The 18,102-nt window shown below is 35.3% G+C and overlaps 1 protein-coding gene across 1 annotated transcript in view; it reads right to left on the bottom strand.

Moving 5' to 3' along the window:
- LOC101883600 (potassium voltage-gated channel subfamily H member 7) overlaps positions 1–18,102 on the bottom strand; it is a 186,171-nt gene that overhangs the window by 13,535 nt on the left and 154,534 nt on the right. Inside the window, exons 11-14 of the mRNA XM_073913232.1 lie at positions 11,620–11,825; positions 11,458–11,542; positions 9,501–9,701; positions 1,959–2,103 (exon numbers count right to left, since the gene is read on the bottom strand). Coding sequence (XP_073769333.1) covers positions 1,959–2,103; positions 9,501–9,701; positions 11,458–11,542; positions 11,620–11,825 — 637 coding nt within the window. The remainder of the gene's footprint in view (positions 1–1,958; positions 2,104–9,500; positions 9,702–11,457; positions 11,543–11,619; positions 11,826–18,102) is intronic.

The raw sequence follows: 18,102 nt of genomic DNA, 5'->3' as shown, positions 1-18,102 counted from the left end.
TATGGTCCGTGTCTCTTTTGGTCACTGGATTTTCATTTTAGAAACGGATATTAAAAAACGAAAAACGAGCCATTTTTTCATTTTCGTTTTTGAATTAAAAAAAAAAAAAAAAAAAACGGCTCTTTTTTTTAATGGTGAAAAACGAAAAAACAAAATTAAAAAATCATTTGACTTTCATTTTTTAATTTCAAACAACAAAAATAAAATCACCAGAAAACAAAAACAAATACAAGCTTGCTTTTTATATTCTGAAACCAGATAGACCGACTCATTCTCGGTAACGCAATGCTGCCACACACAGGCTAGCCTACTATAGGCTATTATTTTTTTCCCACTTAATATTGTTATAAAAGGTATTTTCTTGTTATAACAGGATTTTGTTACAAAGTCGGCCAGCCAACTGAACCACACCTGAGCCCGATTAAGAGTGCACATTTCTCAAACGATCCGGGAAACGGGCCTGAGCACGGTTCGGATAGTATAGTGTGAGTGCGCCCTAAGTTTTTAATCAAATCTTCTGACCAATCAAATGCTCTCTAGTATCTGGCATGCCCCGCCCCCTTTAAAACGCTTCTCGTTTGTTTTCATTTTCACACATTTGATCTCAACCACTTTCACCAGCCTTTCCATTCGCAACCCATCTCTGGGAAACATCCACCCACACACACACACACACACACACACACACACACACACACAGACACACAATATGGACAATTTAGCCTACCCAATTCACCTGTACTGCATGTCTTTGGACTGTGGGGGAAACCGGAGCACCCGGAGGAAACCCACACGGATGCAGAGAGAACATGCAAACTCCACACAGAAACGCCAACTGAGCCGAGGTTCTTGCTGTGAGGCGACAGCACTACCTACTGCGCCACTTCGTCGCCTGCTTGTAGATTGTTTATTACATTTTAAGTTTGATTTACCCATTTACAAATTCCCCCCAGTCAATCTAAAATGATCAGTTCTTTTCAAATTGAGCTGCGCTACTTGACAAAAGTCTTGTCGCCTATCCAAGTTTAAGGAACAACTAATAAACATTTGACTTCTAGTTGATCATTTGGTATCAGAAGTGGCTTATATGAAAGGCAAAGGCCTCTAGATTACACTTATTTTACCACAGTAAAATATGATCATGCCTTAATTTTAAATTATTTCATTAGGACAGACAAAAGCTTAGACAAAAGTCTTGTCACTGAACAGAAATAATGTCCAGTATAGAATACAAAGTCAGAATTCATCAAGACTCTTTGGATTCATCTTCAATGCCTCCTCCTTCATCTTACCTCAAACATTCTCTATAATGTTCATGTCTGGTGACTGGGCTGGCCAATCCTGGAGCAACTTGACCTTCTTTGCTTGCAGGAGCTTTGATGTGGAGGCTGAAGTATGAGCAGGAGCGCTATCCTGCTGAAGAATTTGCCCTCTACTGTGGTTTGTAATGTAATGGGCAGCACAAATGTCTTGATACCTCAGGCTGTTGATGTTGCCATTCACTCTGCAGATCTCTCGCACGCCCTCATACTTAATGTAACTCCAAACCATGACTTTTCCTCCACCAAACTTGACTGATTTATGTGAGAATCTTGGGTCCATGTGGGTTCCAGTAGGACTTCTGCAGTATTTGTGATGATTGGGATGCAGTTCAACAGATGATTCATCAGAAAACCTGTCGCTTTTGCAAATGATCAACTAGAAGTCAAGTTATTTTTGTTTGCTCTTACATCTGGGATCAACGACAAGACTTTTATCAGGTAGCGTATTTAAGTTATCTGGTGAAATTGTATTCATATCGCATTATGTATTGCAGATTTTTTTTAGGGGGATTTTTCCAATATCGTGCAGCCCCAGAAAGTAACTTGCATTACTATAGAAATGTGCTGTTATAGGTTTGTGTTGCCATTGTTCATTGTCATCGGGCAGGTGTGTGTTTGTCTGATGTGAGTTTTTACCTGCTCAGGTGTTCCTGCAGCTGGTCCAGTCTGTTCTCCACTTCTCCATATGTGATTTCACAGTCCAGATCCTCCTCCTCAGCGCAGCACCGCTCCTGTGTGTCTGCTTTTACACTCTCAGACAGCCATCTGCCAGCCTGCAGATCTGAAACAGGCCAGTAGCACACACGTCACCATTTCTGATACTGTAACTGATTTTTTTTTCTCTTTGCCATGATGACAGCACATAATATTTGACTAGGTATTTTTCAAGGTACTAGTATTCAGTTTAAAATGACATTTAAAGGCTTAACTAGTTGAGTTAGATTAAGTAGGCAAGTCATTGTATAACAGTGGTTTGTTCTGTAGACAATCGAAAACAAATAATGCTTAAGGGGCTAATGATTTTGACCTTAAAATGGTTTTAAAAAGGGATGAATACTGCTTTCATTCTGGCCGAAATAAAACAAATAAGACTTTCTCCAGAAGATAAAATATGAAGTACTGTATTTCCTTACTCCATTAAATAACACTTAAGAAATATTTGTAAAAGAATAAATGTTTAACAGGAGGGCAGATGTTACATGGAGGCATGGAAGTAAAATGTCTGCTTTCATTTTTTAAAGTAGTTTAAAGAATATATATATATATGTGCGTGCGTGCGTGCGTGCGTGCGTGCGTGCGTGCATGCATGCATGCATGCATAGTGCTCAGCATAATTTAGTACACCTCATTTTGGAAATGAACATTTTTCTTCATTTCTCAATGAATATAGGCAATGGATTTTGGTGCATTAAAACAAAACAGGTTTATTTACAAACATATGTTAACAAACATATTTATCAAAAGATAATACAATTAATTTAATACAATTAAATTAAATTAAATATTGCAAAAAATTAAATTACAAACTACAAAATTTCATCAAAATGTTTCCTGTTTTTTTTAGTTTTTCCTCTTTTTTCAGATTTGTATTGAATATTTTTCTCTAACATAAATTTGGCTGTATTAGTTTTTGGTCCGTTATCGTAAGTTATTTTGTCAGATAAGCTCCAGATTTGGCTTCAGTACTGACTAATCTAACGTATAAGCACAAATATAATATTGTATAGCTTCCTATTAAAAATATGGCATATATAAAAAAAAAAAAAAAAAAAAAATATATATATATATATGTATTTGTATATATATATATATATATGTATATATATATATATATATATGTATATATATATATATATATATATGTATATATATATATATGTATATATATATATATATATATATGTATATATATATATATATATATATATATATATATATGTATATATATATATATATATATGTATATATATATATATATATATATATATATATATATATATATATATATATATATATGTATAAAATATATATATATATATATATATATATATATATATATATATATATACTAATTTATAGTTAAAGTGAAAATTATTCGCCCTCCTGTTATTTATGTATTTATTTTTTCTTTTTTAAATACTTCCCAAATGATGTTTAACATAGCAATGAATTTTTAACAGTATTTCCTTTAATATTTTTTCTTCTGGAGAAAGTCTTATTTGATTTATTTTGGCTAGAATAAAAGCAGTTACATTTTTTTAAAAACTATTTTAAGGTCAAAATTATTACCCCCCTTAAACAGTATATGTTTTGGATTGTCTACAGAACAAACCACTGTTATACAATGACTTGCCTAATTAACCTAGTTATGTCAAAAATGTCACTAAGCTGAACACTAGTATCTTAAAAAACATCTAGTCAAATATTATATGCTGTCATCATGGCAAAGACATGAAAAGAGTTATTAAAAGTATGTTTAATGTTTTGATAAAATCTTTTTGTTAAACAGAAATTTAGGGGAAAATATACAGGGCGGCATATAATAATAATATATTTGATGTAATAAGTTAAATAATCTGTCTTTACTTTGCAAGATGACATTATCAGTTGCATGTATTATTTCCAGTTTGCTCTGTTGTATTGTGTGTAAAGAGCCTCTGTCTTGGTGTCAGCTGGTGTTTTATTGCTGTCTCAGGACTAATAGAGACACTAAAGCCAGTGTTTATCTCACACACACACCTGCTCCTGTTTACACCACAGATGAGCAGAGCAGAGAAATTACTCTCATACTCCTTCATGGATGGTCAGAGATGGATGAGAGGCCAACGCAAGGGATTCTGGGACATTTCAGACAACTCAAATGTGCAACAGGTTTTTATTTGAACCCTTGTGTGCTGTAGGGGGTGTTTTCATGCACTCTGGGGTGATTTTGAGTCTTAATTTGGCCACAACCTTCTCTGTGTTTCAGCAAATGTAATGATTTCTGCTGACAAATCTTATTTTGACTCTTTCATTTATTCATTCATTCATTCATTTTCTTCTCTGCTTAGTCCCTTTATTAATCTGGGGTCGCCACAGTGGAATGAACCGCCAACTTATCCAGCACGTTTTTACACAGCGGATGCTTTTCTAGCCGCAACCCATCTCTCTGAAAACTTTAGCACATACTGTATTTTGGAAAAGTGATTTGAAAATTTCCAAAAACTGTAGGCAAATGTACAACCCTTTTGTTATGTTGTGGGCTGTTTTTGCCCCATTGACTTTCATTATTATGACATTTTGATTGCAAAGCCATGACAGCATTTAATCACGAATTCTTGATTTTTGGTGTTTTTTTTCCTGTTGGAAAGAGTTCAAATTAGTCATTTTTACTGTCATTTAGTAATTTCAAGTCACATTTTTTTTAATACATCATGAAAAATAAGACAAGTTGCCACTACAGTAGCTGAAATAAAATACATTTCTATAAATTTTAAGTCTGCTTTAGTTATTTTTGCACATTAAGTTCAACTAAATACAAATTAAAGTTGTTTAACTTAGATTCTCAACTGGTGGGCAGCGGTCCACAAGTGGGCCTCAGCAATCCTGCAGGTGGGCCGCGAGATAAAATTAACTTAAATATTATTCTATAATTATTTGATTCAATAATTAAATGACATATTAAAATTAAAGTAGTACTGGCATTTCCTGATTTCTGTGATTGAACAGGCTATCGAACTACAAAAACAGACTCGCTGTTAATTACAGACGTAACTGTGGCTTAAATTTCCAACCACTCCGCATCAACTGGGACCACGTTCTTGCATAAAGCAAACAGTTATGCAAATGTAAAGGTAACGATGGTTATAATAACCACACAAGTTTCTGCATCTCGTTTATATACACTATAAACAGCAGCTATGCTAATTATTTTCTTTTTTTTTTCCATTTAAACCTGGGTAAACTCATCCCGAGGTCCTCAGACTATGTGGAGTCACTGATTGGATCCAAGACCAGCGACGACATGATCCCAAGGTTTCCATATCCGGGACCAGGCCGTATCCTGAGCAGCTGCTGCGCTGGTCATGGGGGAGTGAGACTGATTACAGTGACGCTCCTGGGACAGACGAGTCTTCGCTGAGGCTGCAGCTCTGCACAAGACTTTTGGCCAGCAGAGAAATTAAATTGGTCTTGCCCAACTAAGTCTGGTTCTCTCAAGGTTTTTTTTCTTCACTTGCCTATCGATGAAGTTTTTTTTCCCTCTCCGCTGTGGCCTCTGGCTTGCATGGTTCAGGATTGGTAGAGCTACGCATCAATGAATTTGCTCTTCATTGTTTGAACTTAAACACAAAAAACTGAACTACCCTGATCCAGTTACTATGACCATTTATGTGAAGCTGCTTTGACACAATCTGCATTGTAAAAGCGCTATACAAATAAAGCTGAATTGAATTGAATAACCAACTTGCGCGTGCCTCAAGTCTGCGACCCGTACTGTATCAGAGTCACACAAGTCCATTCACAAACTATGCGTGCTCTCTTTGTGTGAATACTCTATAATAGTTGTCCAAACAAACGTCCTGCGAGTAGAGCTGCATGATTCTGGCTAAATGACAATCGCAATTTTTTTTTGCTTAAAAAAAGATCACAATTTTCTCACGATTCTGTAGATGTAAAATAAGGTTAATATGAGTCGGCAATTATTCTTGTTTTTTCTCAAACATACGGTAAAACAACAACAATAATAATATTATGTGTAGGTCAACAGGTTTCTATAAATATTTCTATTCCACTTAATGATAATGACCAATGATAAAGAGCTGCAAGATTCTATTGGAATCTCCGTTCTGATTTGATCCCATGATAACTGCGTGATTGCCTACGTTTGTTTGTGCACGTGGAGGTCATTCTCCAGGGTGTGGCGGGCATTATTCAGCTTGTCTGTGGCCGGAGGGAACTTTGTGTGCTCATTGAGGAGAGTTAGAGAAGAGCTGCTCGCTGGATTTTCCTAAAGCCTGTAAAACGGGCCGCACTGGGCCTTAAGCTTCTGAAAGACCCTGTTTTACTATTCTCTCTCTTTCTCTCTCTTCGTATGCTTTAGCTCTGGATTTAGGAGCAGACTGATTCGATCAATACTTGTTTTTTGTTTTGTTTTTTTGCGTCTGAGCTCTGCTTTCCGTTTATACCCCGTCGAGCAGTGTTATATGGACTAATGATGTCTAAAATGTTTTAGAGCGAACGTACAATTTATCAATGTATCATGTTAGTGTGAAAGTTAAGCCTTTTCAAGAACTAAAACAAGTGTGCCAGTCTAAATGGCAAGAATTATCTGGTACATAATGTTCTCGCCTCAGGCAGATGCTACAGATCTTTAAATCTAGGCGTAAAACCAGTCTTTGTTTTTCCTCAGACCATATCCAGTTTAAATAGTTAGCAAATCAGTTGCCATCTGTTTTCTTGTGGTCATAAACATGACAAAAGTTTTTCACCTATCAACAAATAATAACCTCCAGTTGATTATTGTTGATAAAGTCATCTGGAATGACAAAGAAAGCGTTCCTGCAGGACTCCCAGAGTTCATCAAGATCCTTTGGATTCATCTTCAATGCCTCCTTCATCTTACCCCAGACATGCTCAATAATGTTCATGTCTGGTGACTGGGCTGGCTTATCCTGATCTGTTCCGGGACCTCACAATTCACAAATTAGGTACTGGGCGTACGTGTATTTCTTGTGTACGTTTGTTTTATTTCCATTGGCGACTCCTAAAAGCAATTATGTTAGATTGCACGCTACAAAGTATCACACCAACAAAGTATCCTGTCAAGAGGTTCTTTCCAAAGGGAACTGGCAGACCGCTTGGGGTTAAGCCAGTTGTGTTTGAGCCTTGCAATGCCAGCTGTATGGGACAGGATCATTCGCATATCTTGCAGGTATTTAAGGTTTTCCCAATATAATCGGAGAGATCGACTGCATGCATATTGCCATAAAGGCGCCATCTGAAGACAAATTTGCATACTTGAATCGGAAATAATTCCATTTAATAAATGTGCAAATAATATGTGATGCTCAAATGCCATCGGGCAGCTGAAATGCCGGTGGAGCTGCCTTGATCAGAACTGAGGGGTGCTGCTATACCGCCCTAACAAAGTGTTTCTCTAATACATCAATACTACTCCAGACAGTAAAGTGTCACCTACAATTGAGGCAGCTCTCTCCTCAAAGGCTGTTAGTTCAGCATCCCCTGTTCCCCCGCCTGTTTGGCCCACACTTTGACGGTCCGCCAATGTTCTTCTCTTAACCTGCACCTTTACATTGGACCATTTCTTTTTTAATCCGTTCACAGTGCGATGTTCAGACCCCATTGCATTAACCACCTCAGCTAAACTCCCCCACTCTATTTTTATCCTTTTGTTATTAATTCCCGAGGACTTGCAAATAACACAGTTGTTCTCTGGTTTACCTCCGATAGGAGTGCCTCCAATTCACATTCTGTTCAAAGTTTCTCTTCCTGCTTGCTTTTGCCATTGCTTTTTCGTTTGGTTTTGCCAAAGTGGAGTCATTAGCATATTCATACGGGGGAGGAGGCAGGGAGGGGACTGCAGCTCTGCACAAGACTTTTGGCCAGCGGAGAAATTAAAATGGTCGTGCCCAACTGAGTCTGGTTTCTCTCAAGGTTTTTTTCTTCACTCTCCTATCGATAAAGTTTTTTTTTTCCTTTCCGCTGTCGCCTCTGGCTTGCATGGTTTAGGATCGGTAGAGCTACGCATCGAAGAATTTGCTCTTCAGTGTTTGGACTCTCAGTAATGACTTTAAACCACACTGAACTGAGCTAAACTGAACTGAACTTAAACACTAAAAACCCTGTTCCAGTTACTATGACCATTTATGTGAAGCTGCTTTGACACAATCTGCATTGTAAAAGCGCTATACAAATAAAGCTGAATTGAATTGAATAACCAACTTGCGCGTGCCTCAAGTCTGCGACCCGTACTGTATCAGAGTCACACAAGTCCATTCACAAACTATGCATGCTCTCTTTGTGTGAATACTCTATAATAGTTGTCCAAACAAACGTCCTGCGAGTAGAGCAGCATGATTCTGGCTAAATGACAATCGCAATTTTTTTTTGCTTAAAAAAAAGATCACAATTTTCTCACGATTCTGTAGATGTAAAATAAGGTTAATATGAGTCGCCAATTATTCTTGTTTTTTTTTATCAAACATATCGTAAAACAACAACAATAATATTATGTATAGGTCTACTGGTTTCTATAAATATTTCTATTCCACTTAATGATAATGACCAATGATAAAGAGCTGCAAGATTCTAGTGGAATCTCCGTTCTGATTTGATCCCATGATAACTGCGTGATTGCCTATTTTTGTTTGTGCACGTGGAGGTCATTCTCCAGGGTGTGGCGGGCATTATTCAGCTTGTCTGTGGCCGGATCAGTAATGACTTTAAACCACACTGAACTGAGCTAAACTGAACTGAACTTAAACACTAAAAACTGAACTACACTGTTCCAGTTACTATGACCATTTATGTGAAGCTGCTTTGACACAATCTACATTGTAAAAGCGCTATACAAATAAAGCTGAATTGATTTGAATTGAATTTTGTGCTTGTGCACGTGCGCTCACTTTTACGTTAGTTCAGATGTGCAAAGAGAATATGCGTAGGATTCCATGTACGCAGTGTTTCATACATCTTTTTTTTTTTTTTTGCTGCGTACTGGCATTTAAAGCTTTGTCCGTACGCTATGTTTTAGTATTAATTCAGTGCAAGTCTTTGTACATAAGTCCCCTGGACACTTTTCTGAAGAAGAATGGCTCAAAATCCCTTTGGCCACTATGCAGGACTTGTATCTTTCATTCCCCAGACAATATTGATGCTGTATTGGCCTTTTAGTTTCATTGTCCAACCCCTATATTTGTAAATGTATGGATGTCTGTTTGCATGATTTTTTTTTTTTTGCCCAAACAAAAAAAAATTGACTTTCTCCAGAAAAAAAAAAAAAAAAAAAAACCCATATACACTAAATATATGGAAAAAAGAATTTAATAATATTAATACTACTACTAATAATAATACTTCAACAGTATTTGTGACCATATGTTTGCTGTAGAAACTGCATAACGGACAACAAAAACAGTCAGTTTGGTCATTGATGTTAAGAGGAACCTGAATCCTCACCATCGTATGTGCGTTTGTCCTTGTCTTCACAGGCAGGACTGCAGCAGCTCTGAACAGGTGGATCCTCCATGATGGCAGCTCCCAGGATCCTCTGCTGCTCGTCTCTAGAGGCCGAACGCTCCTCTGAGCTTCTCTTAGAGCTGAGACGGGACTCCCGACGCTCCCTCCGGCTCTCACTGTCTGCTTCTCTCAGGCTTCCTCCTGCGGGACCGTAAGATCAAGTATGAAACATTCATGAGTTCGGGAACACAATAACATTTTGTTTTCAGCCCATCATTATTGTGTTGGTTCGCACTAATGATTATGACTAACATGATTGACACTAATTTGAAAAAAAAAAAAAAACACTTTTAAATGAGGATATATCGGTTAAAAAAATGATATATATATATATATATATATATATATAAACATTTTAGACATTGTTAGTCCTTAAAAAAACTATATATATATTCAGTTTTTTTTAAGGACTAACAATGTCTGAAATGTTTTAAGGCAAATGTATCAATGTATCGAGTACAAATAGTTTTAAGTCAAATGATTCTATGTATTATTGTTGTGTACAATGTATGCATTTTCAAGATCTAAAACAGGTGTGTGAGTCTAAATGGAAAGAAATATCCTCACTCTCCTTAGGTTTAGTTTCTGATTTACCAGGGGTTGCCACAGCAGAATGAACTGGCAAATAACCTGGCATATGTTTTTTTGCAGCAGATGCCCTGCCAGCAGCAACCCAGCACTAGGAATTAGGGTATACCGGTTAAATATCTGTTAAAATTAGGGTACATTGGGTAAAATATCTATTAAATATCAGTTAAAATTAGGGTATATTTGGTAAAATATTGGTAAAATATTGGTTAAAATTAGAGAATATCGGCCAAAATATTGGTTAAAATTATGGTACATTGGGGGAAATATCTGTTAAATATCAGTGAAAATTAGGGTATCTTGGGTAAAATATTGGTAAAATATCGGTTAAAATTAGGGTATATAGAGTAAAATATTGGTTAAATAACGGTAAAAGTCGGGTATATTGGGTAAAATATTGGTTAAATATCAGTTAAAATTAGGGTGTGTTGGGTAAAATATTGGTTAAATTTAGGGTATATTGGGTATAATATTGGTTAAATATCGGTTAAAATTAGGGTGTATTGTGTAAAATATTCTTTAAATATCGGTTAAATTTAGTATATATTGGGTAAAATATTGGTTAAATATCGGTTAAAATTAGGGTATATTGGGTAAAATATTGGTTAAATATCGGTTAAAATTAGGGTGTATTGTGTAAAATATTCTTTAAATATCGGTTAAATTTAGTATATATTGGGTAAAATATTGGTTAAATATCGGTTAAAATTAGGGTATATTGGGTAAAATATTGGTTAAATATCGGTTAAAATTAGGGTGTGTTGGGTAAAATATTGGTTAAATTTAGGATATATTGGGTAAAATATTGGTTAAATATCGGTCAAAATTAGGGTATATTGAGTTAAATATTGGTTAAATATCGGTTCAAATTAGGGTGTGTTGGGTAAAATATTGGTTAAATTTAGGGTATATTGGGTATAATATTGGTTAAATATCGGTTAAAATTAGGGTGTGTTGTGTAAAATATTCTTTAAATATCGGTTAAATTTAGTATATATTGGGTAAAATATTGGTTAAATATCGGTTAAAATTAGGGTATATTGGCTAAAATATTGGTTAAATATCGATTAAAATTAGGGTATATTGTGTAAAATATTCTTTAAATATCGGTTAAATTTAGTATATATTGGGTAAAATATTGGCTAAATATCAGTTAAAATTAGGGTATATTGGCTAAAATACTGGGTAAATATAGATTAAAATCAAGGCATATTCAGTAAAATATTGGGTAAATATCTGTTAGTATAAGTCAATATAATAACATTTTAAAATTAAAATCTAAATGAGCTGTTTAATGAACAGATTGTACCCTGTGATGATTTCCTCTTAACGGAGATCTTCCTGCGACTCTTGTTTTCCTCTCCATCTGAATCACTGCTCTGTGAATAGGTGGCCTGAACAGAAGTGAGCACAGTGATGAAGTCTAATGTTTTGTACAGTATGTATTCTTCTTCTTTGGTCTGATTTCTACCTTAGTGTTGTCATCCCGCAGGTTAAAGGTAAGCTCCAGGTTTGTTAGGAAATAATCAGCAAACTCGGGGTACATGTCCAGCACCTCCAGCAGCTCCTCTCTCTGGATGGTGTGCAGGTCGCAGTAACTGAGTGCTCGCACGTCTGCGTTTGACTTACCGGGCTTCGCATAAAGGTGGATCATCTCTCCAAATATATCATTCTTACCTGCAGAACAAGAGGACACGCTCAGATGAATGTAAATAATAATAATGTTTGTTGTTATATTCTAAAACATAACAGCATTCCCATTTTTCATGGACACCAAATTCAAGGACTTTTTTTACAGCACTAATAATTTTATATCGAGCACCTTAATACACCCCCCAGAATACAGTATATAAGCGTCCATTTAGACCATGGATTGACTCCATAATTTACAATCTTAAAGTAGATGATGCATTGTCAATACCCCAGTCTGAAAGAGTGTGTTTGGGCAAATGTCTGACGTGTCAGGGCAGCTGTGTTTTCTCTGTGTGCATGTGAAAGCATGTATCTGTGTGGGATTTCAGATGTTGGCTGTGTGTTTTTGAGCATGTCCAGTCAGTCGCGGTCAGCTGAGGCCAGATTCTGTGCTTGAGGATTATCAGATCACTCTCTCTGCTGAGATTATCAATCATGCCAGGTAGTGCACACTGTTCATTCCTTCTCCAATTCCCTTCTAAACAACCTTTTTTTTTATTTTGTCCATTCTTTGCAGGGATCAGAATACAAGTTTTAAATTGCTATTTGACTTAAAGAAACACTCAACTGTTTTATTTTATTTTATTTTTGTTTTTTAAATAGACTAATTTTACAGCTTCCCTAGAGTTAAACGGTTGAGTTTTACCTATTTGGTAAATATATATATTCCATATATTCCATTCAGCTAATCTCTGGGTCTGGTGGAGTACTTTTAGCTTAGCTTAGCACTATGGAACCAGATCAGTCTCAAAAATTAAAACATTTTACAATTGACATTTACACAATTCATTAATGCGCAAATCCAATTGTAATTCAAAACATCCTTCATGAACACGCAAATCCAATTCGAAAATCAAAACACAATTTGTAAATTTAAAACACGATTTATAAATGTACAAATCCAATTCATTAATTCAAAACACAATTCATGACTGCTTAAATCCAATTCATAAATTTAAAATGCAATTTGTAAATTTAAAACACGATTCATAAATGCGCAAATCAAACTAGTAATTCAAAACATCCTTCATAAACAAGCAAATTCAATTCATAAATTCATTTCATGAATTCATTTTCTTTTCGGCTTAGTCCCTTTATTAATCTGCGGTCGCCACCGCTGAATGAACCACCAACTTATCCAGCAAGTTTTTAAGCAGCGGATGCCCTTTCAGCTGCAACCCATCTCTAGGAAACATCCACACACACTCATACACTATGGACAATTTTAGCATACCCAATTCTCCTGTACCGCATGTCTTTAGACAGAGGGGGAAACTGGAGCACTGGGAGGAAACCCACGCGAACGCAGGGAGAACATGCAAACTCCACACAGAAACACCAACTGACCCAGCCTAGGCTTGAACCAGCGACCTTCTTGGTGTGAGGCGACAGCACTACCTACTGCACCACTGTGTCGCCTCCTCCGATTCGTAAATTCAAAACACAATTCATAAATGCGCAAATCCAACTCGTAAATTCGTAACACAATTTCTAAATGTGCAAATCAAATTAGTAGTTTAAAACATTCTTCATAAACAAGCAAATCCAATTCATAAATTCAAAGCACAATTTCTAAATGCGCAAATCCAACTAGTAATTCAAAGCATCCTACACAAACAAGTAAATCCAATTCGTAAATTCAAAACACCATTCATAAACGAGCAAATCTAATTCATTAATTTAAACTGCAATTTGTAAATTTAAAACAGGAATCATAAATATGCAAATACAATTAATAAATTTTAAATGTAATTTGTAAATTCGCAAATCAAATTAGTAATTTAAAACATCCTTCATAAACGCGTTAATCCAATTCATAAATTCAAAACACATTCTAATTGTGCAAATCAAATTAGTAATTCAAAATATCCTTCAAAACACACAAATCCAATTCAAGTCCAATTTGTAAAGTCAAAACACAATTCATGAATGTCTAAATCCAATTCGTAAATTTAAAACACCATTCATAAACGCACAAATCTAATTCGTAAATTCTAAACACTATTCATTAATGCGCAAATTTAATTCATAAATGCACAAATTCAATTAATAAATTCAAAACACAATTCATAAACACGCAAATCCAATTTGTAAATTCAAAACGCAATTCACAAATGCTCAAATCCAATTCGAAAATTCAATACATCTTTCCTAAACATGCAAATCCAATTCGTAACTTCAAAACCAATTCGTAAATTCGAAACAATTCATAAATGCACGATTCCAATTTGTAAATTCAATACACAATTTGTAAATTAACAAGTAAAAGTTACAAATATTTTTAGAGGGGTCTGGCTGCAGACTCAGTACAGATGCATTCTGAGCTGCATATAATTCTTTTGAATGTGCTCACCTAACCCCGCCCCTACCCCTATCCCTCACAGTGGCGTCACTACTGTAGCTCCATTGAGTGCAATGTGTCTGATATTGCGTCTCTGAGCGATGCAATTTCAGCTTGCATCATAAAGGCTGCATCCAGATACTATTGAATATTGATTAACTGTGTTTTGAATTTACGAACTGGATTTTAGAGAGTTTTATTTCGGACATGTATTATTTTTGAGACTGATCTGGCTCCATATAGCACAGATCATTGAATCAGATTAGACCATTAGCATCTTGCAGGAAAATTATTTTGATAATTTTCCTATTTTAAGGTCGGCTCTTCTGTATACTAAGACCAATGGAAAATGAAACGTTATTTTCCAGGCTGATATGACTATATGATACGGCTGACTATGATATGGCTGAATGACAGAAGAGTCCAACTTTAAATAGTAAAATTGGCACAGATTTGGCCATTAACGAGATGCTAACGGTCTAATCCAATTTAATGATTTATGCTAAGATAAGCTAAAAGTACTCTCATCAGACCTGGAGATCAGCTGAATGAATTAAAAAAGAAAGCGGACACTATTGTAGACACATTATCTAAAGCATTCATCTAAAGCAGAATGCACAGAAATGCACAGCGGACAGTTCAACTTGAATGAGGTCAAGTTTAATTGCAATATTGCCTGAATCTGAATGGCAGAGATGCAGATGGTCGTGTTTAGCACGCTATACTAGTTTTGCTCTAATCCTACTCCGAGCTGAACTGTACAAGAGAAAGTAGATCAGGGGTTCTCGATGTCTACATTAAAAGGTCCAAATCTGAATTTTTATTATGGTCAAAGGTCCGGAACAATTGAAATTACATAACTTGTTTTTAATGGTCCCACTTTATATTGTGGCCTTAACTAATATGTACTTACACAGGAATTAATAGTTTGTTACAATGTACTTATTGTGTAAATACATGTATTTATTGAGTACTTATGCTTGATTAAATACATGTATGTTATTACATCTGTAGTTAACTTCTGTAATTACAATTGTAAATACACTGTTGACCATTCCCTACACATTAACCCACTCTTAAAAAAAAAAAAAAAAAAATTGATTCAAGTACACAGTAGTTAAGGACACCTAATATAAAGTGGGACCTTTTTAATAAACATCCATAACATGCATGATAAGTCAACACTATTTTATTTGTTCTTTAAATAAAGTGGCATTTGCATTCAAAACACATTAAATACAATGCAAAAAATAATAACATCATTATATAATAATATATTAATTACATTTTTATATATTATTTATATAATAATATAAATATGATTGTTTATATTCATTTGGTCTAAAAAAATGATTAGACCTATCCAGTTTCATCTGGAATGCATCCCAGATCACCGTCTGAAGAGGTTTGAGCAATCAGATTTACATCCAATCAGAATCAAACGAATGAAGTGACTAAACAGCCTCAAAAACACAGACGTGATGGGATTAGCGCCTTTTGCTGTGAAGTCACATCTGACAGTTGAGGACTCCGCTTGCCACTAAAGCCTTCATCGGACAGTTATTTAAAAAAAAAAAAAGTAAAAAATAGGGAAAGGGAGGTCATGTACTGGACAAGTCAATAAATATACAGGACGTCTCGGCTAATGCGGCCAGTTAGCCTATAGAACCTCATGTCTTTTTGAACAAATCTTAAATACTTTGCGATAATGACGCCACTGCCAGCCTTTTCTGCCTTCTTGTTCTTTTCGACCCACAGAGTTACTCAGTATGGATGTCGCATCAAAGATTCAAAAGTTACCAGTCAGTGGGTTATGTCACGTGACTCGTGTCACATTATTGTGGCTTAGAGGCTCTATGGGATTTTAATTACGATCCAGAGTTATTTAAAATGACACTTTATTACAATTTATATTGAATATAAATATATTTGATTAATTGTATAATAAGAAGGTCGCCGGTTCGAGCCTCGGCTCAGTTGGCATTTCTGCGTGGAGTTTGCATGTTCTCCCTGCGTTCGCGTGGGTTTCCTCCGGGTGCTTCGGTTTCCCCCACAGCCCAAAGACATGCGGTACAGGTGAATTGGGTATGCTATAATTGGAGGGTTTGTCCTGAAAGGAAGAGGAATGCGCTGACTTTGACAGCTTGCGACGTCATCTGGCACTTCATTTACATGAACACCAATAGGGTATATGCCGAGCTAGTGCTGTTCCCATCCTGATACACTTCCGGTGACCTGTTATTGTGAACTTTTTTCCATTTTATACGGTTCCTTATACAGCATCGATGTTGTAATGTCATTAAAATACATTCAGTTAAATAAACTTTAGCAATTATTTAGTTGCTCAAGCGTAAGATGAGACAAAAAGCCGTTTACTCGCACGCGCCCGTCAGAATCGGCAGACTAACGCAGAAGCTCCATTGAATATACTGGGTTAAAATAAATGCTCATATTATAAAGACATGGCAGGGGAAATGTAATTTAATGCAGTGCTTCTTGTACAATCTGAGACCCACTTTAAATCGGATATCACTCAGCCAGTGGGGATCGCTAATTTTAAAGGAAACAGACCTTAAACACACCGGATTGTGCATTGGCATTCAATTAGCCGGAAGCGCTTAACCCAGGTTACTGGCAAATTAAAAGTCTTATTAGCATGCTTCGGCATTTATCCCATACTCCGATTTTATTATGATTAAAATAATACTCTTATTAAGAGTCTACCATGTAAAAACAGCAATTTTTGATTACCTTAAAGAACCACTGAGTAACGAAATGCGGAAGTTTTTCTTTCCGTTTGCCATGTGGTTTCAAACCCCATTAAAACAGAAGTCGAAAGTTAAAAATTAAACATACGAATTAGATGAAACTCTGGGCCCGGTTTTTCAAAAGGTTTAAACCGGATAAAATTGATCCGGATTTAGTAATCCTGTTTTTGCGATCCGTGATCACGTAATCCAGCTTACTTTTTGAGCCAGTTTTTCAAAGCAACATCGGATTGGATCCATCTGATCTGGATAGGAACTTTTCAGGATCACTAAATCTGGATAACCAGTGCTCAAACAGGATATGATATTTATTTGAAATGAAAACTAAGAAAATTTAATAATTATTAAAATAATAATAATAATAATAAATAATAATAAATTAATAAAGTCTGCTCATTTGAGACCTACAACACTGTATATTGAGGATATTTATAACAAGTTTATTTATAACAAGTTTCAAATATAGATGTAAATAAAAAAAAGAGTTAATGTCAAAAACTCCACAATAATCTCAGACTTCCTCATCTGATGTGGAGAGAACAGCTTGTCTGAGCGTGGCCTTTAGGAGGCGGATCTCAAGTCATTGGCCTTGGTTTGCTGCAGTTTGGTCAGATTCAGTTGTTTCTCTGCCAGATGAAGCTGTGCTTCTCCCCTTTCAGTCTCTTTTTGCAATTGTGAAAGAGATTTAAAAAATCAGTCATTGCCATTCTTTGCATTTTTTTTAAAATTCTGTAATCATTGCATGCATCACTAACAAATATTCTAAAAAGAAAAACATTTTCCATTGTGATGAATATATATATATATATATATATATATATATATATATATATATATATATATATATATATATATATATATATCAATTAGTGACAGAATAAAATGTATTGTTTTTGGTCAGTTTTGACAGCTGTTTGGGGGATTATTTTATGAGCCCAAACTCTTTTTACTTTGCTGTAGGCCTATACTGATATACGTTAAAGGCTAAAATACGTTAATTAAAATAGGCTAAATACGTTAAAGCCTATACTCACTATAGCCTGACGGATGAACAAATAAAATGAAAATCTTATGAATAAATAGTATATCTCGTAAGATACTGTATGATCCAAAAATAGTATTATTTAATATTTTTTTAAAAGTTTTCATTACA

Source organism: Danio rerio, chromosome 9 (assembly GCF_049306965.1).
Source record: "Danio rerio strain Tuebingen ecotype United States chromosome 9, GRCz12tu, whole genome shotgun sequence".
Classification (NCBI taxonomy): Eukaryota; Metazoa; Chordata; class Actinopteri; order Cypriniformes; family Danionidae; genus Danio; species Danio rerio.
Note: the sequence above shows the minus strand (reverse complement) of the source record. Positions and strands in the feature narration are given on the sequence as shown.